Source organism: Oncorhynchus clarkii, chromosome 30, assembly GCF_045791955.1.
Source record: "Oncorhynchus clarkii lewisi isolate Uvic-CL-2024 chromosome 30, UVic_Ocla_1.0, whole genome shotgun sequence".
Classification (NCBI taxonomy): Eukaryota; Metazoa; Chordata; class Actinopteri; order Salmoniformes; family Salmonidae; genus Oncorhynchus; species Oncorhynchus clarkii.
This window is the reverse complement of record NC_092176.1, coordinates 28,106,821-28,130,541: the sequence shown is the minus strand read 5'-3', so window position 1 is coordinate 28,130,541 and position 23,721 is coordinate 28,106,821. Positions and strand designations below refer to the sequence as shown.

Below are 23,721 nucleotides of genomic sequence, written 5' to 3'. Positions count from 1 at the left end.
CAAGATAGCGCACGCATCAACAACGCTTTCTGGTCTTCAAAATGTGCCACTGAGCGTTCCCATACAAAATATGCTGCGATGTAATCGATGGCTTTGCCAATACCTTTTACAGTCTATGCTAAGCGGTAGGTAGATCTGTTCTATGTGAACTATATCTATGCTTTAGTGTCATTTTTGTTTTTTTACACCAGGTACAAACAGCTGAAAATACATTATTTTTGGTTATTGAAAATCTATTTCACAGAGATTTAGATGGTACAATGTTTCTCAACATCAGAGTTCGTCATCTAGGTTTGACCCTAAGCCAATTTTGTTTCTGAACTAATAGTCGGCGGTCCAGAACATAATTAGTATATTTCTATCCTCATGAATGAAGGTAAAACGTAACTTTTACATTACTGAGGTAAGGTAACTTCCTTCTTGGGACATTACATTTGAGAGTTTTTGAATCTCGGGTCCGAGATTAAGTATTTGTTATGGGGGAAAAAAATAATCATAATTCGATTTGGCCCCAGGGCCATCAATGGGGGAACCCTGCTCTACACTACACATTGCTTGTTTTGTCAAAAACTAAAATTAGGTGAACTATTAGAATTTTTGCAACCAGGAATTGGTGGAGCGATTTCTGGATATTGCACCTTTATAGATTAAAAGGTTGATTTGTTTTGTGTTAGCTTATTTTAAAATACATTGTTTTTACTTTAGAACTCTATTGTGCTTTTCCATCCACATTTCTTCAAGGTTGCACTGGTCAATAGAATGTTGGGGCTATCGGGAATATTGAATCCATGCACAGCAATAAACCAAATGCCATGATTTGGTATGGACCCTAACCAGTTATTTAAAGTCCTTCCCTAAAGCATGTAGCAGACCCGAAATTCAAAGAACTATGAATGAATGACTGATTGTGAAGACAAAGTATTCTAAGTGTGGCCACAAAAAAACTGATGCTGACCCCAAGTGCACATACCCTGCTCCATGATGTCAATACAACTTCATATCACATTTTTAACAGAGTTGGAGAAAGGTGTATCCTACATGATAGGATAGTGAACATACTCATCTCATTCACATCTTTGCAAAAAAAATTGCCTTTAGCACCTACATGCCTCACAATATCAATGACTAGACCACAAATCCACCAGGCACTGACTGGGAAAATCTATGTATTTGGACATATGTCCAACCCAATATAATTTCTTATCAATATTTTTGGTCAGGCTTCTTGATTCCAGTGCCTCCATGTTCACCAATCTTCTCTCTGAGATGAAGCATCTTATGAAGACATCATGTCTCCATCATACCACTGAAGCAAGAGGAATTGTTGATCCATTAATACAGCCACTGTATGCTTCTCAATTATGTTCCTTGTATACTATAACCCCCAGCATAGTAGGCCTCAATGCGCATCAGAAATCGGCAGGGTGTATTCCAAGTCACTCTTTTTATCATCAGAGCTGCATTGCTCAGTGGCAAGGACCGTTTCCACCGGGAAAGACAGGTAAATGCTCCGTTTCAGTTTCTTCTGGGAGGACGACTCACCCGAGCCAAACAATGGATCTGTGACTTTGAAGGTAATGGAGGGCATGTTCCGAGCTCTTCTCTTGGCATTCTTCTTCTCCTGTTTGTATGCCGCATTCATGTTGGCAATCACCTGTAAACACAAACAATTATTGACCATTTCCAGTGGAATCCAGAGAAATCTCACATGGGAATTACACACATGACCTATGTCATACGATGGATGACCTATGCTCTGCAGAGCTTAATAGGGTTGTAGGTCAAGTAAGTTAGCATTGAAGTAGAAATGAAAAGTGGCAACCATGAAACAAGCTCATCAGGCTCTCTTTGGCAGTGTAGCACAGCGTCTCCCAAATGGCAAGATATTCCATTTCCAATTCAAACTCACCAGTTGCTTCACAGAGTTCTGCTGCTCTTGCATCACTGTCATACACGCAGAGGCCTCTTCCTTTGAGTGATACAAATCCGTCTCTTGGTCGGTCTTGACAAAAATACATTTTAAATTAATAATTCAATATTAACAACAACTAAGACATAGTATTAACGCAATTAAATGTCTTAAAAAAATAAATAATAATATCTCACCTCACTAGGTAAAATAGTTTTCCTATTAAACATGAGTGAATAGGGTGTGAACTTTGTTGTGGGGTTGATGGTCGTCCTAAACAGACATAAGACAGGGTCCAGGAAATCGTCCCACTCTGCCTGCTTCTCTGCCACCACCTGTGTGATGGCTTCCTTCAGTAGTCCACTGCTGTGGTCGTGTAGCGGGTTCAACTCTACGGCAGACACTCTCTGCACTACGTTCCACCTGTTACAGAGGTGCTTTGTCACCTAGAAGCAACATATTATACAGAGGCAATGTTGATAGACCTATAATTAATTACAATAGGAGTGAAAAGGTTTTCCTTTTTTCATTTTATGTAAAAAAAAAAAAAAGAGCATATTTTCTGTACCTGTGATCACCTTTACACAAGTGTGTCACACATTGTATCCGACACCCTGATGAAGGCATTAATGTATTTTTACACATTAAAGGCTTTTTAACTTGCTAATCCACACGAGTGCCTGGACTTGGATTTTTTCATTCAAACTTAGCACCTATTTGTGGTTATAATAAATGTTTTATTAAAACAATTCTAGCAGCTTTTCTGTGTTTGAATAGTGTGGGCGATCCCCAACAGCAGAATGGTGTGAGCGTAAACAGGTCATTAAAAATATTCATGCAAGTAGACCACTGATTGGTCAGCTCAGTCAATGAGCCAACATGACAGCATGTTCTATGAGAAAATAGCAAGCATTATTTAAACAGTCTGTTTGAGATACAAGTTTAAGCTGGATTTTTTTCTCTCAAATTCATGCTTTGGCCTCAGATACGAGTATAGAATGACGAGTCAACATTATTTAGGTACGAGTTAATAGAATATGAACTTTTAAAAGTGAGATTTCCACTGGAGAGTTACTTTAAGAGCTTGTAAATAGAAACAGGCTAATAATGTCTTACCTCGTCACAAAAGTCAACGCTTTGTGTGGAGATAACTGTTTTTGCTGCTCCAAACCTGGTAGGAAAAAAAGTATGGTGCTCTATCTCATTGCCACTCATGTTGGCGATGATGGTTGTATCTGGCAAATAATTGTCAAATCAAGATGAAATTGTGTGTGTGTTGAATTACCTGAAAATGGATGTAGATATACATCTGGCAACAGAGAGGGCATCTCTTTTTTGAATGGGAAACGCCTCCACCCACTTGCTGAAGTAATCTGTGACGATTACCACGCTGGAATTACCTTGCTGTGTTTTTTGGAAAGGCCCTGGTGAAAACATGAACAAATTCAACAAAGTCAGACAAACAATTGTACTCGGAGTTCATCTATTGTTGCGAGACTAGCCAAGTAGTTTCATTTTCTGATAAGATATGAGTTTATTTACCAAATATATCAATCCCTAGAATTTCCCAGGGAGCATCCACTTTGATTGGCCGAACAGTCCTTGTCATGTTTTTGTTCCTCTCTGTGTGTTGACAGGTTTCACATACCTTTATCTGAGACAGACAAGTGCACAATTTGTAAGAAGAATGAATGTATGCCTCCAAGCTGTACACTGAACTCCAAATAGACAAACATACCCAGTCCACGACATCTTTTACAATACCCAGCCAGTAATACTTGCTCTGGATCCTGTGAACAGTCTTCTTCTGTCCCAGGTGATGACCAATGTCATTAAAGTGGCACTCAAGGAATATCTGCCTCTTGCGTTCAGCTTCAATCACAACCTCTCGCTTCTCCTCCTTCTTGGGCCCCACATAGTACAGTCGACCCTCTAGGACGACACAACCACACAGACAACAATCAATGAAACATGCCATTAGAAAGAGACACTAGGCTACATTCAACGGCACACATTTCAGATCGCTCTACGTCTCAAACATTTTCTCTTTCTTACCATCAATGATGAATTTCTGAGCATATCTTTTGAGATTCTTCTTTCGTATGGGTTTCATTGTCTGGGGGTAGCAGCCCTCGGCCACAAACGTGTAGATGTCACCCAAGCGGTTTGAGCTCGACTCCACCACCTCCTCTTCAGCCACCACTTGCAACGAGTCCACACTCAACATCTCTGCAGCGAAATGAACCTCAAACTACGTAAAATATGTAAGCCAAATTATATAATGGAAGGAGAAACCGACTTAAGTGCAAACAAATATGACAAAAGAAGAACTAGCTAAAGAATTAATCAACGGAGGAAAGATTCGCATGTTGCCCTGGTATTCAGAGAACGGACGATTTATGTTGACGCATGCGGAAACACATCTCTAACATTTTTATTTTTACCGTTCCGCTTGAATCCATTTTACACCAAGAAAATTTGCCACACATTTAAATAATTAAGTAATATTTAATATTTTGAAATGTTATATCTAGCAATGTGACTCCATTAAAGCCGTTTAGTTGATTACATACCTTGGAAACTAAATGCTAAGAGTATCGGTTCACATCGGACACATAACAACGTTGGATCACAACAAACAACTCAAAATCCGGAAGCAGTACTATAACTGCTTTTTATAGCTCCTCGTTCACTCTCATTTAACTACTAACAATAGTTTTTTATTATGGATTTTACTATAACTTTGATACGTTTATGTGTATTATCTTCATAGGATAATCATACAAAACTGTAAGGATCGTAACGCAAATGTTTACACTAGTTGTTTTAGCGCTAAATATTTTCCTTGAGTTCAAACGTCATGTCAGATCAGCAGCAGTTAGAACTTATTATCAAGCGGTGGGTATCTACTAGCTAGCCAGTACAGTAGATCTACAAATAATTGTCATGTTAAAATATCTTGTTGGATAAATGTACTAGTTTGCGAGCTAACGTTAGCTAGTTAACTAGAAACCAAAAATTGTTTGCCAAACAGGTGTTAAGAAAGCTTGGCTGCTCCACTGACACACAGTTCGAGGATATCCTGACAAAGGCAAGTAGGCCCACGCATTTTGAGTATTTATTAAAATTGTACTGAATGATTAGTCTCGAAAACCGGAGCGTTTGAAAATTGTGGGAGGCAACGCGGATGTCTAGACACTACTGAATGATCTTTCCATTTTGATGTGTGGTTAAATGTTTCCTTTCTAGATTGCCAAATAAGTTTAATGGCGTCAGAGCCTTGGCGTGAAGTCAGCTGAGAGCTGCTGCCATAAGGGAGATTTATAAACCCCTCCATGACCATGTCTACCATCTACAGGTAGGAAGGAAGCCTACAATACTTTAGTCTCCACACACACTAAGATTGGGACTGTTGGGACTGTTGAGTTTAATGCAGACAGAAGCAGATGAGTTTTCCATAAAGAGTTCCTATTTGAAATAGGTGGTGCATGTCATTGTTTTAAATATTTTGAAGCCCCAAGGATCTTGCGCTTGCCTGTGTTAACAATTTTTTTTTTTTTTAAAGCTTCTGTGATGAGATGGAACACTTTGAACAGTCTACAGACCCAACAGAATGAACTACAGGGTATGCTTCCTCTTTCATATAAAATACATCTGTAGGCTATTAGATATGGAGACCTCAGGCAAAATATGAAATGTATCAAGTGTTACCTGTGGTAACTCATGGTCCTTTTGTTTGCAATGTTCTTTCGTCCACACAGATCCTCCTGAACGAGCTAGGATTTGACAATGGCTTTACCACCCCTCTCCGTGTGCAGTATCTGTAGCCTCTCACATCTCTGCTCTACCCTGAATACGCTGCCTAGACAGCCACAAGGCCTTCATGGTGAAATATGACATTCATGAAGACCTGGACCTCGTCTACCATTACGACAATGCAGAGGTCACTCAATGTGTCTCTGGGGAACCTCTACTTTGGTGACATGAAACAGGTGCCTAATCAGAGCCAATTTGGGAAGTGTAATAACCCAATATCCAATTTATTATAGATATTGAAATATTTGAATTGACCTTATATAGAATGAAAGAACAAATGAAGCCGTGATCTTGATTTAGGTTCATACTATCTCTCATTGATTCCACACACTGTGGTTTTAAAAACATGCCAGTTCATACAGGTTACACACTGTTATATTTCGGGTTGGGAAAACTCCCAGAACTATTAGTTGCACAAACAAAAGTCGCCACAGCCCTATGAGTAAACATTATAATTGTTAGACTAGTGTGGCTCATTGGTTGATAGTGTTTTCCTGACCCTGCAGGTGCCTCTGAGTGAGAGTGTCTACAGAGGTAGAGCAGGGAATGATAGAGGGTCTCCTATACAGAGGACAACACATGCACGGTTCCCTGCCCATCTCCTCTGGCCAGTGCTGGAACCTCATTGTCTGGATGAGGGCCTCACAGGAGAGGAAAAAACTGTGCCCCATGTGCAAAAAGAAGCCTACCTTGGTCGAGGGACAGGGCTTCACAGATGGCTTCACCAGTGACTCAGGGATGTCTCTTCTACAGGATGTATCATGCGTTCTGCGTTAACTTAATGCTGCTGGTCCATATGTATTTGTGTATGTTAGTATGATTTGTGTCTGGATATCTGCTTATCGTGGACATTATCGCATGTGCCAAAAAAGAGTTATAGAGAGGAAACGTGGTAGACATTAGGAACATTATTTCTACATAACACTGCACTACATACTTCATTACGCAGTGTCACATTTATTCCAATCTTTTCTAAATGATCATGTCCATAAAAAATGTGTAGCCTGTGAATTGAATGGTATTTTGTCTAGGTAGGGATATTACATATCCAAAAGTCAATAGACACTAGTGAAGAAAACCTGAGCGTTCACCTTTGTACCTTACTTTTAGTGGGCTTGCTTCTTGTTCACAGAAATGGGGAAATATTTGAAATGCTGTAAACTTTATACATAATGTAAGTAATATAAATAAATTCATAGCTGTAGTTCTTTTAGTACGTCAGTAATATATTTTTAGAAAACAATAATGCACAGGCATTTCTCTGTATTGGTAAAATCAATAATATTGGAAAGATCAACAACACATTTACACACCAAATATCTCAAGAATACAGTTCGTACATAGTATTAATAATATTTAATTTAATAAACCATAATTGATAATCAATTTATTGCCCCTCTGTGCATGCCTCTTTTGTTGTCAAGTATGGTAACCCCTCCTCCCTAATTGTTCTCTATTACACCCTGTTGTTCAGTGTCTGCACAGTAATTGCACACAGTCATTTACACACAGTAGGGAATAATAAAGTGATTGCAAAACACTGTATTCAACCATGTTATTATCAAATCAATCCTTTTCAGCACTAAAAACAATATTCAGTCCAGTGGGCTATTCAATTTTTTTGGTTGTTTCTTTTTTCCAATGGCTTGAAAACACAAGAGGGAACAGGGAATAGGAAAGCTAGTTTGCTAGCAGAAGAGATGCACCATATAACCTCTCAACACACATACACACACACACCAAAACATTTATTTTCTTTTGCTAAAGAAGGATATTCAAAAACTCATTTGTCACATGAAAAGGCAGGCCATGTTAACAATCACCTACAGTACATTGAAATTCTGGATTGCACTTAAAGTTATCCTGGACCTTATACTTTATACTTACTATACACTGTGTGTATAAAACATTAGGAACACCTGCTCTTTCCAAGACAGACTGACCAGGTGAATCCAGGTGAAAGCTATGATCCCTTATTGATGTCACTTGTTAAATCCACTTCAACCAGTGTAGATGAAGGGGGGGAGACAGGTTAAAGAACCATTTTTAAGCCTTGAGACATGGGTTGTGTATATGTGCCATTCAGAGGGTGAATGGGCAACAGAAAATATGTATTAAGTGTCTTTGAACAAAGTATGGTAGTAGGTGCCAGGTGCACCGGTTTGTATCAAGAACTGTAACCATGCTGTTTTTGTCATGCTCAAAAGTTTCCAGTGTGTATCAAGAATGGTCCACTACCAAAAGGACATCCAGCCAACATGACACAACTGTGGGAAGCATCGGAGTCAACATGGGCCAGCATCCCTGTGGAACGCTTTCGACACCTTGTAGACAATGTTCCCTCTAAGCTGCGCGTGTGTGCAGAATAAATATTGGCCCATGCAGGAGATTGAACTTCACTCAACTTTCTAGAGTTTTCCCCCTTAGTTAACACTATCCAAGTTTTCCCTTACTGTGGGAATTGTGATCGAATCCACCCAATATTAGCCACTTTCAATGCAGCATACCGAAACAAAACAAACTATGCAAGAAGTATGCAAAGCTAAGTATGCAAGAGAATTTGTTGTAGGCTTTCTATTAAATTGACTCTCACCACTCAGCCTGTACTCTACACAAACACAGGACTGTGTTTACAGCATGAGTGGTAGTGAGTAGTTGTTTTGAGATCAAAGCCAGAGTTGCATATAGCCAGCCACCTGGGCACATTTGTTCTTATCCTTTGCTATATCCTTTGCTAGTTAGTGAGCTATTAGCCCAGTTATAGCTAATTCGTAGTCAGCAGTGGGGGAGTGATTGCTTCCAACAAGAGCACAAAATGTGTACATTTCCAGACATCTTTCAAAAGTGAGTCAGGTGAAGAGCTTTTTTTTGTCTTAAAGGGGTCAATGTCCTATTTTGAGACAGGCTTGAATAAGTAAGTAGCCAATAGGCATAGAGTAGCATAATTTGTCTGATTTTCTATAATAATTGTATGGGAATAATTGTGCATTTTATTTTGTAAAGTGGTTTCTTGAATCAAACAACAAAATAACATATTCAGTCACCTCCTTGTCTGAAGAACAAATTGATAAACAGGTTAATGTCAAGCCCTGCATGTTTTTTTCTAAAGTCATGGAATGTAAGCCTACGTTGAACAACACACATTGGCTGCTATTGAAGGCTGAATGATAGAACAGCTATTTCCATGTTAAAATGTTATGCGATGCATTTTATACATTGTTTTTGATGGTAGGACACTCTGGTAGGCCTAATTTAAGATCAAATAGCCACAGGAGCCTACTTGACCACTGTTTGCAACTGTAAGTTAAAGCAGGTACAGCTTCAATGGTCATAGTAAATGCACGCTGGAAGTTGCACAGAATTTTCACAACATTCAAGTTTGCGCTCAGCAGACCTGAAATTTACTCAGTGCCCCAAACAATTTGGGGGAACATTGAGTCCATGCCCCAACGTATTGAAGCTATTCTGAGGGCAAAAGGGGTGCAACTCAATATCAGGAAAGCATTCCCAATGTTTTGTACACTCAGTGTAACTTTCTGTATGAACAAACTGTGAAAAAAATACTATATATACAGTACCAGTCAAAGTTTGGAAACACCTACTCATTTTATACATTGTAGAATAATAGCGAAGACATCAAAATGATGAAAAAACACATGGAATCATGCAGTAACCAAAAAAGTGTTAAACATTGATTGTCCTGTTGAAAAACAAATGATAGTCCCACTAAGCGCAAACCAGATGGGATGGCGTATCGCTGCAGAATGCTGTGGTAGCCATGCTGGTTAAGTCTACCTTGAATTCTAAATACATCACAGACAGTGTCACCAGCAAAGCACCCCACATCATCACACCTCCTCCTCCATGCTTCACGGTGGGAACCACACATGCAGAGATCATCCGTTCACCTACTCTGCGTCTCACAAAGACACAAATTTGGACTCATCAGACTTAAGGACAGATTTCCACCGGTCTAAAGTTCATTGATTGTGTTTCTTGGCCCAATCAAGTCTCTTCTTCTTATTGGTGTCCTTTAATAGTGGTTTCTATGCAAGAACTCGACCATGAAGGTCTCCTCTGAACAGTTGATGTTGAGATGTGTCTGTTACTTGAGCTCTGTGAAGCATTCATTTGGGCTGCAATCGGAGGTGCAGTTAACTCTAATGAACTTATCCTCTGCAGCAGAGGTAACTCTGGGTCTTCCTTTCCTGTGGCGGTCCTCATGAGAGTCAGTTTCATCATAGCGCTAGATGGTTTTTGCGACTGCACTTGAAGATCTTTAACATTTCTTGAAATTTTCAGGACTGACTGACCTTCATGTCTTAAAGTAATGATGGACTGTCGTTTCTCTTTGCTTATTTGAGCTGTTTTATCAAACAGGGCTATTTTCTGTATACCACCCCTACCTTGTCACAACACAACTGATTGTCTCAAACACATTAAGAAGGAATTAAATTCCACAAATTAACATTTAACAAGGCATACCTGTTAATTGAAATGCATTCCAGGTGACTACCTGGAAGCTTGTTGAAGCTGGTTGAGAGAATGCGAAGAGTATGCAAATATGTAATCAAGGCAAAGGGTGGCTACTTTGAATAATCTAAAATGTAAAATATAATTAGATTTGTTTAACACTTTTTTGGTTATTACATGATTTCACATGTGTTATTTCATAGTTTTGATGTCTTTAGTATTATTCTACAATGTAGAAAATAGTACAAATAAAGAAAAACCCTTGAATGAGTAGGTGTGTCCAAACTTTTGACTGGTACTCTATATATTTATAGAAATATAAATATCTTGACATAAAATATATTCTTATATACAGCACATACAGAGGAGATCCTTCACTCCACCTTTCTCCTATATCCCTCTACGTTGTTTCTAAAGCTACGTGTGTCCTGAAGATTATACAGTCAACATGTTCTCAACAGAGATATCCATGACAATTTACAACAGCAAAGAGCCTCCTAGGTTAAAAGCAGAAGCTGTTGCTTGGACTTTGGACACATCAAAATGGACAGCTATATGAGGAATTAGATCAAGTATAAATGTACTGTACATTCAAGCTAAGTTATTCCATGTACATGTATTCCCAGCATCTAATTTCTTTACATTAGGTGTCATATGCTGTCAGCTGTTAGTCCATGACACCTTGCACTGTCCTCTGCAGGCATTCTAGAAGAGTCTTAGTGTGTGAGTGGGTCAGCGCTCTAAAGCTATGTACTGTAGAGCGTCCACGTTCGACCCACATATGCCACTGCTCTGTCACACTGTAGTCAGTGCCTACAGCGTTGTTTCGCTGCTCATGTCCCTGTGGCGGGGGTGGTCAGTGTCTGTGTCGTAGTCCGACTCCATCTCGATCTTCACCTGGGGCACGGGGAAGGCCATGCCACGACCGTGGGCCATAGGCACCGCAGGGGACGATGGGCAGGATATCTTCAGATGCAGGGTGATGCTGAGGAACGGCAAGTCCCAGTTATCATACATATCATACATACCTGTATGTATGTCCTGTGTGGTTCAGATGGGTTTGATTCTCGCTGGGGCCACCCATACGAAAATGTATACATGCACTAGTGTAAGTCGCTTAGGATAAAAGAGTCTGCAAAATGACATATATGACATACACAGTGAAAGAAACACAGAAGGGAGGGGGGACTGGAGACAGGCGAGGGGGAAGATAACCTTGGGCTAGACAGGGGTGGTCTGTAGTGAGATGTCATCTGGAGCTGGTGCCAGAGAGTACCAGAGAGTGAATTAGACTAGAGGACAGGTTGGGCAAATGAATGTGAAACAACATGACAGAGAGTTAGACGAGCTGTCAACTGTGATTGAAGTCTGTTCTTTATGCCGTAGTGTTCCAAGCCTTTCTGCGGTGTAGTTCGCAGCCTATGGGGAATGTGAGATGTGAGGAGGAATGCAATGCACAGTTTGTGATGCAAAACTAACAGTGAAAGAAACAAAGTTTCTCCTTATGTTGCAGTTTCTCCTCTCCTAATTTCACAGTCTTCAGGAGTTTTTTTTTAGCAAATATGTAGGCCTAATGTATCCTGCTGAACCATGCTTCCTTAAAAGCAATGCAGACATGAATTTGATCATAGTTTCTATTTGACATAAGGAGTCAAAGGCAACACGCAGATAACATGACTAAAAGGATAGAGGGGAGAGGAATATTCAACTATATGGAATGAAGACACAACTAAGAACAAAACAGTAGTGTTCGTGAATGGGACCCATCGATAGACTACTAGACTATTGGGTACATACAACAACACATGGAGGAAAAAGAAACAACCAAAACTCTGAGAAAGGCCTGATGCATGTGGTGTGAGGTCACAGTGCACCAAACACTGTTCACTCTCAAATACTGCTATCTGCTACATACAGATAGAATGTCAAACTTTTATTCATCTATTCAAATATGCCACACATTTCTACAGAATATAAACCAAGCCGGTGCCTTAAAAGTAGGAAGTAAGAATACATAGGAGATAGTGTATGACTAGTGTGTTGGAATTATGCACATGCATGTGATGTGTCTACACATAGAGACACATTGACACAAAATTACACAACTAGTTTTCATAACGCATAGGAGTGCAGGGAAAATAGCAGCAAGGGCTGCTTAGCAAAACCCAAAATAACATCTGCATTGCATTAAAGTGCATGAAGAGAAGGGTATGAAGGCATATTCTCTGAGATATAGCTTATACTTCAGCCCAGCCTTGGCAGAACACTATGGAATACTGGGTCTGTGAGAAATTATGTGTGTAATTATGGATGCTGTGTGTGTGTGTGTGTGTGTGTGTGTGTGTGTGTGTGTGTGTGTGTGTGTGTGTGTGTGTGTGTGTGAGTGTGTGTGTGTGTGTGTGTGTGTGTGTGTGTGTGTGTGAGTGTGAGTGCATGTTTCTATATCTGCTTATATCTGCCAGGCTGATGTTTCATGTTTATGTAATCTATGAATCAGGGGAAGTATTTGCCTGGCTGGCAGTGAGCAGCCCACTGTGACTGGGCGTCAACGGGCTGCAGGAGGTCACTGTAGGGGACGTGTAGTTTGAGCACACAGTACCTGCGGTCCACGTCAGACTCAGAGCTGGGCGAGCAGTTGGAGTACGCGTGGTACTTGTCCTGCATACAAACACATGCACACACACACAAAACAGACAGACACACACAAAACACAGCCATCAGAAATTAATTATTTAGCAATAATTGTTTTTCTCTAAACCAGCCAGTTGGTGGCAGTAAAACCTAACATGTCTCACCTCGTCTTCGCTGTCGTCTGATCTCCCTTTCTTCTTGTCTTTCTTCTTTGTGTCATCTTTATCACCCTTCTTCTTCTTCTCCTTTTTCTTGTCTTTCCCAGGCAGGATATCATCTATCCAGGCGAGGTCGTGTTGAGAGAACACCATGTCCAGCATCTTACGCACCACCAGCAACCCCAGGATCTAATGGTCGCACAAGCAAATTATCACTATCCTTAACTTGTGACAAGAAAATAACATCAACAGGAAAGAAGATACATGTAAAACTCTTCATAAGTAACCAGCATTTACATCATAAGTAACCAGCATTTACTTCATAAGTAACCAACGTTTACTTCATAAGTAACCAACATTTACATCATAAGTAACCAACATTTACTTCATAAGTAACCAACATTTACTTCATACGTAACCAACATTTACATCATAAGTAATCAACATTTACTTCATAAGTAACCAACATTTACTTCATAAGTAACCAACATTTACATCATAGGTAACCAACATTTACTTCATAAGTAACCAACATTTACTTCATACGTAACCAACATTTACTTCATAAGTAACCAACATTTACATCATAAGTAACCAACATTTACATCATAGGTAACCAACATTTACTTCATAAGTAACCAACATTTACTTCATAAGTAACCAACATTTACTTCATAAGTAACCAACATTTACATCATAAGTAACCAACATTTACATCATAGGTAACCAACATTTACTTCATACGTAACCAACATTTACTTCATAAGTAACCAACATTTACTTCATAAGTAACCAACATTTACATCATAGGTAACCAACATTTACATCATAGGTAACCAACATTTACTTCATAAGTAACCAACATTTACTTCATAAGTAACCAACATTTACATCATAGGTAACCAACATTTACATCATAGGTAACCAACATTTACTTCATAAGTAACCAACATTTACTTCATAAGTAACCAACATTTACTTCATAAGTAACCAACATTTACTTCATAAGTAACCAACATTTACATCATAAGTGTCACAACTCCCACCGAAGGTGGCTCCTCTTCCTGTTCGGGCGGCGCTCGGCGCTCGTCGTCACCGGTCTACTAGCTGTCACCTTTTCTGTTGGTTTTGTCTTATTGGTTACACCTGTTTCTTGTTTAGGTTTTTAGTTGGGCTATTTAAGCCGGTAAGGCCCGCCTGCTCTTTGTGCGGGCTTATTTTTCCCTCTGTGTTTGTGTGTGGTAGTGCGTTTCAGTTTTGTTTTTTCCCCGGACTGCTTAGGTCCTGGTTTTGGGCCGGTCGTTTATGTGCGCCCTGTATTTGGCGTGTCCTATTTTCTCTGTGCCAGAAATTAAAGCATTGTTCTGTACCTTCTGCCTTTTGCGCCTGACTCCGCACCCACTACGCCTGAGTGCGTCACAATAAGTAACCAACATTTACTTCATAAGTAACCAACATTTACTTCATAAGTAACCAACATTTACTTCATAAGTAACCAACATTTACTTCATAAGTAACCAACATTTACTTCATAAGTAACCAACATTTACTTCATAAGTAACCAACATTTACTTCCAAGTAACGAACATCATAAGTAACCAACATTTACTTCATAAGTAACCAGCATTTAATTCATAAGTAACCAACATTTACATCCTATCAGGTCATTTGTATGTTGATGGGTGCTTGAATGTATCCCGAAACACGGCCATTGGGACTGTAGGTAATACATCTAAGTAATACTTTTTTATGCATTAATGCATGGGTTAAACTAATTTGATGGAGGGCCAAGTGTATGCATGTTTTCGCTCCTCCCATGTACCTGATTGATCAGTTAAGGTAATTTATTTAGTAAGAACTTTCCTCACCTGCTTTTCTAGGTCTTAATTAGACACAAATTGAAAGGAAATAGTAAAAAACAGCAGATACTCTGCCCTCCATGGAACGAGTCTGACACCTCTGCATTAATACTTGTTCCATTCAAAAGCGAGTCATGAATAATACCATGACAGGGAAGAGGATGGCCAGGACGGTGGACTTGAGCACCCAAAGGACAGCCAGACAGATGATCTGGACCAGGGTGAAGAGGTGGACCCTCCTCAGAGGCACGTGACGCAGGAAAGGGAAGTCTGGCTGGTACTTGGATGGCATCATGTACAACTTGATCCTCTCCCAGAACTACAGAGGAGTGACAGGGGAGACATAATGAGAACACACACACACACACACACACACACACACACACACACACACACACACACACACACACACACACACACACACACACACACACACACACACACACACACACACACACACACACACACACACACACACACACCCTAGCCATGCTCTGAGCAGCCTAGCTAACACCCTGATTAAAATGCATCTCCAATTGCTGCTTAGATGCTGCTAGAATACATAGTTACATTCCCTCCAGACACACACATTCTCAGAAGGAAGATAAACGCACCAATACTAAAAAGCCCATACCATGAGAGTTTGATTTGACACACAACCACTGGTTGTCGACTGTTTTCTGGTCTCTACATACCTGAATGCCACTGAGAGATGCCACGCCCATGTAGAGAAACACACCATAGAGCACTGGCATGGGTATGAACTGTGAGTGGACCAGAGGGAGAACACACAGTTAAACTACATAGGCAACATCAACACATAATCCTGTTGATCCCTTGTAACGGCATGTGTTGGTATAGAAAACACACTGATTGCACCCAAAATTGCACCATATTCCTTAACCAGTGCACTACTTTTGACCAGGTTCCATAAGTCTCTGGTCAAAAGTAGTGCACAGAATAGGGAATAGGGTGCCATTTGGGCCACTACCACTTTTATCTTTCATCAATAAGCCTAGTTTAGGTTGGAGGAAATTATCATTGTTTACTGACCTGTAGAATGGGAGCCAAGAAGATGGAGACTCCAGTGAGAACAAACACCAGAATCCCTGTCAGTCTCTGCTCCCTATACATTAGAGAGAGAGAGAGATACAGAGAGAGACACAGAGAGAATGACTACCAGCAAACCTTTCCATATGTAACAGACAGCAGAAAAGAGACAAGTTCTGCCTGGACTGTACTGTCCTGTATATCCTCTGTAGAAGTGGTATTAAAAATCAGGGTCGCAACCCAGGGAACAAACGTTTTTGAGAAAGATTTCTTGAAAAATAAAATGTTATTGTGTAAATGTATTTATTGGTTTCTTTTAATTTTGATAAGAGATAAACATTTAATGAATTGAAGGTTATTTGTTGGTGTACAAATAGAAATGTACCGATTTTAAGGTCGTGCCGTTAGATTTGGGGTGGGTTGGGGTCGCGAGAAACTATTGCGGAAAAAAATGGGGTCCCCAGAAATTCTGCCGAAAAAAACGGGGGCCCAGCTGAAAAAGTTTGAATACTACTGGTCTATAGTCACACTCTATTTTCTATTATCTGTGCTCCCTCACCTGACACCCAGGAACTGAGGCTGCTCCCCAGGGGCGCTGGACTCACTCTCCATCTTCAGTGAATCAATGTGGGCGATGGAGATGACAGTGGCGGCCACGTACCAGGGAAGGCCCAAGAAGGAGCAGGCAGCCATCAACACCCCCACCCAGAACAGGTCCAGGTGGTAGCCACACCCTTTCTGCAGGGAGGGACACACAGGGTAGAGTAGGACATAAATTCACACTGCAGGATGTCATTGAGGTAATTGTCCTATTAAGTATGTAGTGTAGGCCCTAGCGTGACACCAGAGCCCAAATAAGGGTCTAGGAACTAGATTTTACTACTACAAGTATGTCTTATCTCCAATATAAATGACTCATCATTGCAAACAACATGTCTGATGCCCATTGTGTCCTCCAAAAGCTGAGGTTAAACTAGTTATCAATGTCTTCACTATAACAGGCTGGCTGTGTATTTAATACAGCACATCACGGTTTCCCTTGTGAAAGAGGTCTCCTAACTTCAATGGGAGTTTCTGGATAATTAAAGGCTAAATAAATCAATAAAAACATCCAACTACCCTCAGTTTGTTCTCCTTCCGGTTGACAATGACAGCACTGATCTGCTGGTCCATGAAGATGAGGATGGTGACCAGGAGAGCAGGGACAAAGCTGGCCAAATACACCCACCATGGGTTCTTCCCAAACGGCAGCACAATCCAACCCCGGTCGGGACGTGTGGGCTAAAGGGAGTCAGTAAGGGGCAGTGTCAGAGTGACCATTCCTTGATTAAAGGACAAACACAAACGTACACACCCCTTTTGTCATCCACTGGGATGTTGGCCCATGTTGACTCCAGTGAGTCGGCTGGATGTCCTTTGGGTGGTGGACCATTCTTGATACACACAGGAAACTGTTGAGCGTGAAAACCAAAGCAGCACTGCAACCCTTGATAGAAACCGGTGCGCCTGGCGCCTACGTACTACCATACCCTGTTCAAAGGCATTGTCTCCCACCCTTCATCTACACTGATTGAAGTGGATTTAACAAGTGACATCAATAAGGGATCATAGCTTTCACCTAGAATAACCTGGTCAGTCTATGTCATGGAATGAGTAGGTGTTGATAATGTTTTTCTACATTCACTATAGGTTTATGCCCAGGATATGATCAGGAACATTACTAATATTTTAAACCTGTTTCTTTACCTTAAATTCTGTGGGAACGATGAGCTTGGGGGTTTTGAGCCCAATTAACCTGTCCAGACCGACAAAGGTCATAATGGCCATGAAGATGGAGAAGTCACTGATGAGCTTCCGCAGCTGTTTACAGAAGCCAAAGACAGAGCAACAGACAGAGCAACAGACAGAGCAACAGACAGAGCATCAGACAGAGCATCAGACAGAGCATCAGACAGAGCATCAGACACAGACGGAGACACAGACAGACGGAGACACAGAGACAGACACAGTGACACAGAGACAGACAGAGACTCAAACACAGAGACACAGACAAACACGCAGACAGACAGTGAACAAAGCAAAGCAAAAAATATAAAACAAGTCTAGTGTGAAACAAATCATCTCTCAAAGAACAACAAATGCAGAGACACAAACACATTAAAAACATCTCAAATGCATTGAAAATCATAAGCTGTATTCAGCTGTAATATAGGTGGAATAGAATATTGTGAGGAACATGCAGTTTCAGGTCACCAGGGGATCCAGTACATTGAGGATCAGGGAGGGAACATTGTTCACTGTTTGGGATTTGACAATGGAGACACACAGAGAGAGAACGAGAAAGGGGAGAGAGACAGAGAGAGACAGAGAGAGACAGAGAGAGACAGACAGAGACAGACAGAGACAGACAGACAGACAGACAGACAGACAGACAGACAGACAGACAGACAGACAGACAGACAGACAGACAGACAGACAGACAGACAGATAGACAGACAGATAGACAGATAGACAGATAGACAGATAGATAGATAGATAGATAGACAGATAGACAGATAGACAGATAGACAGATAGACAGATAGACAGATAGACAGATAGACAGATAGATAGATAGATAGATAGATAGATAGATAGATAGATAGATAGATAGATAGATAGATAGAAGGAGCAAAAACATGTAGGGGGGAGTTGGGGGAGACAATGGTATACAAAAGTTTCGATATAAACATGTTTTGGTCATTACTCTTATTTACACCCAATCTCTATGGACGTTTGTACTAAATCACCACAGGAATATGTATTTTCCACTGGCTAGAGAGTTTTGAACATATAAGATTTTTGTCGGAGCGGATGGTCGTGGGGGCGGAACATAATTATAATAATTGGTATACTGCAAATTGACCACAATAAGACAAAAAAATTGATTGTGTCTCAATGTAGTTTTCAAATATAATCACGTCTTTCTTTTGAACAGATTTGTTAAATAAAACTAATTTTTAGCTGAATTCCTGGTCTTTTTGAAGTCTTTTTTAAAATCACTTGCAGGAGGGTTTTGGCCCGTCGGCCGCTTGTTACCGACCCCTGGAACAGACTATCTGTCTTGAAAAATATGAAACTGTGGCTTCCAATTGTGAGGCAGCCTGTTTGTCACTGTATAAAGATCCAGCCCCTCTTCAGTTAGTTCTGGTCTCACCTTGGTGGGGAAGTAGCGACTGAACTTGAACTTCTTGAGGGAGACGGTCATGGAGTAGGTCCCGAAGAACAGGATGAAGGACATGAGGGCCAGGTCAGGGACGTACTTACAGGTGTTGCCCACCAGAGAGCCTCCGTACTTCACACACTCCTTCTTACTGAGCTGGCTCCAGTCCAGGCCTGTGATGTTTAACTGGTAGGAGGGAGAGAGGGGTGGAGGGGGGCAGGAAGGGGGACACAGTTTTACAGGTGGAAGAAAAAGGTGACATGTAGAGAAAACGATTGGCATGGATGTGAGGATGTGAGGGTTTGTCAGGAGAGAGAAAAAAAAAAAGAAAGAAAGAAAGAAAGAAAGATAGAGAATAACAGGGAAGAGAGTGCAGGGGAACAAAAGGGAGACAAAAAAAGAAAATTAACGGACTCTTTAAACATATAGTTTCCACTTGGCTTAGTGTCATACTCCTGTTTTTTAAGTAGTATCATTAAACTTTGAGTTCAAACAAACAACAACTAGGAAGTCTGTTGTGTCAAAAAATGAAATATTGAAAAGCCCTTAAGGCCTAATGGGTATTCAGCAGGGGTGTGTTGTGTTTCCAACAGAACACCAGTTCTAACATCTCCTTAATAAGACATGACAAAATACACATAGAATAAAAACAACAACTTACTCCAAAGAGACTAGAGGTGTTATCAGTTGGCACTGGCACTAAACCATTGAAGATCATTGAAGCCACTGTTTAAGTTAGAAGAAGGGAGAAAGAGACAAAGAGAGGAGGGTAATGAAGGAGAAATTTAGATGCAGAGAGGGAAAACGAGATGACGGCAGAGTCAGGGGACAAGAGAAATACAAAATAAAAGAAGATTTTAACAGGTAGACTTTGAGACTTTAAACAGAGAGAAGGAGTGGTTAGTTAAAGCTCATGCATACACAGGAAGTATTACTCACTCGCATCAGACAGCAGCCATTTGTGTGTGCAGCAAAAACAAACGTGAGACAAATCAGTTACAGTAGTCAAGTATCTTCAGTCAATTCTCATAACGTTTGCAATATAAGATTTCGCAATGCAATAAACGTCTCCAGACAGGCATAAAGGTATAATCCATCCTTATATTACCAAACCATTCTATAATCGTGGTGTCCCCAAACCCCTTGGCGGTAGCCAGGTCCTGCTAATACCCACATTTCTTTGTGCTATTGCCATTTCTATTCCTGTCAAACTTTTGACATGGTTGGCGAGACAATTCCATAAGGAGCTGTAATGAGAGAGTGGAAACAGACTGACACCCAGGCTACTAGGTCCTGATAACCTCATCACAAGTCTCTTCAACCCTTTAACAACCCTTATATCCTCTGCTGGGGACTCTGCACTACAGTAATATTTTATACAGCTAAGGATGGACTCACTGGGGTCTGGGGCCAGGCACTCGCACTTGTAGGCGGTGACGTAGTCTGGCTTGAAGTCGGTGTTGATGGGGTAGTATTTGAAGGAGCCCATCTGTAGCAACACATTATATCAACAGTTAAGTGTGTGTGTGTGTGCTTGCATGACTACATGTGTACTCGCCTGCGTGTGTGTGTGCGCGTCTGCGTGCATGCATGTGTGTGACCCACCATCTTCTTGATGGCGTCAGAGATGAAGATGAAGGAGATGAGGCTGGAGAAGCCCTCCTCTGTGAAACGGGTCATGTACTTGATGATGTAGCTGGCGTCCGTGGCGACCAGGAGGAAGCACTGCAAACAGGAGTGGATCCCGATCCACAGACGCAGCTCCATGTAGTCTATACCATTGTTCCTTATAAATAAGAACATTATTGATATAGGGGCAGAATGTGGAAGGCAGGACAGTCTTTTTATGAAGATGGAATGGACGCATACTCTCCAATAAGACACATCAAATCTTATCTCACCATTGTGCCATTCATATAACTGTCTGATGTGCGTGTTGCTTGAATTCTCATCAAATCAAGAGGAGGAACCATATGTATTCAAATACTACATACAGGCTACAGTGTCTGATTGTGAACTAGGGTGGGGTTGAGCTCGCTCACTTGCTGAATTCGAAGAGCAGTTTCTCAAAGATGAGGATAGGTCCAGTAGAGCTGAGGATGATGAGGGGCTGACCACTAAACAGACAGAATACTGTTCCTGACAACGCTGTGCCCAGGAAACTCTCCATCACACCCTGAAACAGAGAAAGCGAGAGAGGGCAGGTGGGGGAGAGGGTAGTGTGAGAGAGAGAAAAGGAGACAGAGAGTTCAATTCTACAACCATCTAAAATGAAGCGATTCCCAAACCTTTCATAACAAAGCCATCACCTACAGAGAGATTAACCTGGAGAAGAGTCCCCTAAGCAAGCTGGTCATGGGGCTCTGTTCACAAACACAAACAGAACCCACAGAGCCCCAGGACAGCAACAGCAACACAATTAGACCCAACAAATCATGAGAAAAAATATATATAATTACTTGACATGCTGTGAAGAATTTACCAAAAAACAGAGCAAACTGGAATTAGCCATAAACAGAGAGTATGCAGTGGCATAATACCTGACCACTGTGACTGACCCAAAAGTAAGGAAAGCTTTGACTATGTACAGACTCAGTGAGCATAGCCTTGCTATTGAGAAAGGCTGCCGTAGGCAGACCTGGCTCTCAAGAGAAGACAGGCTATGTGGAAACTGAGCTGCACTTACTAACCTCCTGCCAATTTTGATAAACTCAAATATCTATTGGGTGAAATACCACAGTGTGCCATCACAGCAGCCAGATTTGGGACCTGTTGCCGCAAGAAAAGGGCAACCAGTGAAGAACAAACACCATTGTAAATACAACCCATATTTATGTTTATTTATGTTCCCTTTTGTACTTTAAGTATTAGCACCTCATTAGAACACTGTACATAGCCATAATATGACATTTGAAATGTGTCTATTCCTTTGAAACTTGTGACTGTAATGTTTTTGTATTGTTAATGTCACTTTTATTTATTATCTATTTAACTTGCTTTGGAAATGTAAACCTACTGTATGTTTCCCATGCCAATAAAGCCTTCTGAATTGAATTGACAGAGATAGAGAGAAAGAGATGAACAAATGAATTCAGTTCAGTCATTGGTCCATATACTGCATGTGATGGATAGGGCCAGTGACTGAACTGAATCCATTTCTCTCTCTGTCTCTCTCTCCCCCCAATTAAGCTACCATACATTTATTTGTTTTGTTCCATTTTGCAAATCATTGACTCAGAAAATTAGGACATTAATTAATTGGCCCTAACCTGGGTACCAGTCTGTTTGTGCTAACATTCCATTCATTGTACTTTGTGATATGCCAAACATATTGGTATATGACACGGAGTATAAGGGGTGGAATGGTAACACAAAACAGTTGTGGATTTCAGGCTAAAGCAGCCCAACCTGGTAGTTGTCTGTGGCGTCTCCCAGCAGGCCTCCGAAGGTGATGGCGTTGGTGATGCAGCCCAGGTAGATGAACAGCACAGCAGAGATAGACTGGATGTGAAAGCCTTCATAGAAGTCACTAAGCAACCAGGGTATTTTTCTCTTGATGTCAAGAAACAGACCTCCACAGAACCTGCAATAGACACTCTGGTTAGGATGTAGAACTTACCGCAGACAAGGACACACTGGTTACCACAGAACCTGCCACAGGCACAGACACAAACACTCTGGTTACCACAGAACCTGCCACAGACACAGACACAGACACTCTGGTTACCACAGAACCTGCCACAGGCACAGACACAAACACACTGGTTACCACAGAACCTGCCACAGGCACAGACACAAACACACTTGTTATGATGCAAAACCTGCCACAGACACAAACACACTGGTCACAACAGAACCTGCCACAGGCACAGACACAAACACACTGGTTATGATGCAAAACCTGCCACAGACACAAACACACTGGTTACAACAGAACCTGCCACAGGCACAGACACAAACACTCTGGTTACCACAGAACCTGCCACAGGCACAGACACAAACACTCTGGTTACAACAGAACCTGCTGCAGACACAGACACAAACACTCTGGTTACCACAGAACCTGCTGCAGACACAAACACTCTGGTTACCACAGAACCTGGCTCAGACACGAACACACTGGTTACCACAGAACCTGCCTCAGACACAAACATACTGGTTACCACAGAACCTGCTGCAGACACAGACACAAACACAAACACTCTGGTTACCACAGAACCTGCCTCAGACACAAACACACTGGTTACCACAGAACCTGCTGCAGACACAGACACAAACACTCTGGTTACCACATAACCTACCACAGACACAAACACTCTGGTTACCACAGAACCTGCCACAGGCACAGACACACTGGTTACCACAGAACCTGCCTCAGACACAAACACACTGGTTACCACAGAACCTGCTGCAGACACAGACACAGACACAAACACTCTGGTTACCACAGAACCTGCCTCAGACACAAACACTCTGGTTACCACAGAACCTGCCTCAGACACAAACACTCTGGTTACAACAGAACCTACCACAGACACAGACACAAACACACTGGTTATGATGCAAAACCTGCCACAGACACAAACACACTGGTTACAACAGAACCTGCCACAGGCACAGACACA

The 23,721-nt window shown here is 41.2% G+C and overlaps 1 protein-coding gene and 1 long non-coding RNA gene across 4 annotated transcripts in view; one reads left to right on the top strand and one right to left on the bottom strand.

Annotated features, from left to right (window-relative positions):
• Positions 1-4,510: 4,510 nt before the first annotated feature.
• LOC139390064 (uncharacterized) lies at positions 4,511-7,267 on the top strand. The gene is made up of 6 exons (XR_011629458.1): positions 4,511-4,807; positions 4,944-5,000; positions 5,159-5,267; positions 5,475-5,534; positions 5,671-5,901; positions 6,232-7,267. It is a non-coding gene; the product is annotated as an uncharacterized lncRNA (long non-coding RNA).
• Positions 7,268-8,697: 1,430 nt separating this feature from the next.
• The window catches only part of LOC139390062 (electrogenic sodium bicarbonate cotransporter 4-like), a 32,166-nt gene continuing 17,142 nt past the window's right edge, over positions 8,698-23,721 (bottom strand). Inside the window, exons 11-25 of one of the 3 annotated variants that reach the window (XM_071137182.1) lie at positions 22,505-22,679; positions 21,139-21,272; positions 20,702-20,882; positions 20,495-20,585; positions 19,758-19,822; positions 19,091-19,282; positions 17,643-17,756; positions 17,016-17,177; positions 16,456-16,634; positions 15,900-15,972; positions 15,542-15,610; positions 14,992-15,165; positions 12,994-13,176; positions 12,798-12,856; positions 8,698-11,183 (exon numbers count right to left, since the gene is read on the bottom strand). In XM_071137182.1, coding sequence (XP_070993283.1) covers positions 11,012-11,183; positions 12,798-12,856; positions 12,994-13,176; positions 14,992-15,165; positions 15,542-15,610; positions 15,900-15,972; positions 16,456-16,634; positions 17,016-17,177; positions 17,643-17,756; positions 19,091-19,282; positions 19,758-19,822; positions 20,495-20,585; positions 20,702-20,882; positions 21,139-21,272; positions 22,505-22,679 — 2,023 coding nt within the window. In that variant the 3' untranslated portion in view covers positions 8,698-11,011. The remainder of the gene's footprint in view (positions 11,184-12,797; positions 12,857-12,993; positions 13,177-14,991; positions 15,166-15,541; positions 15,611-15,899; positions 15,973-16,455; positions 16,635-17,015; positions 17,178-17,642; positions 17,757-19,090; positions 19,283-19,757; positions 19,823-20,494; positions 20,586-20,701; positions 20,883-21,138; positions 21,273-22,504; positions 22,680-23,721) is intronic. The other 2 variants (XM_071137183.1, XM_071137181.1) reach the window with 2 other exon arrangements.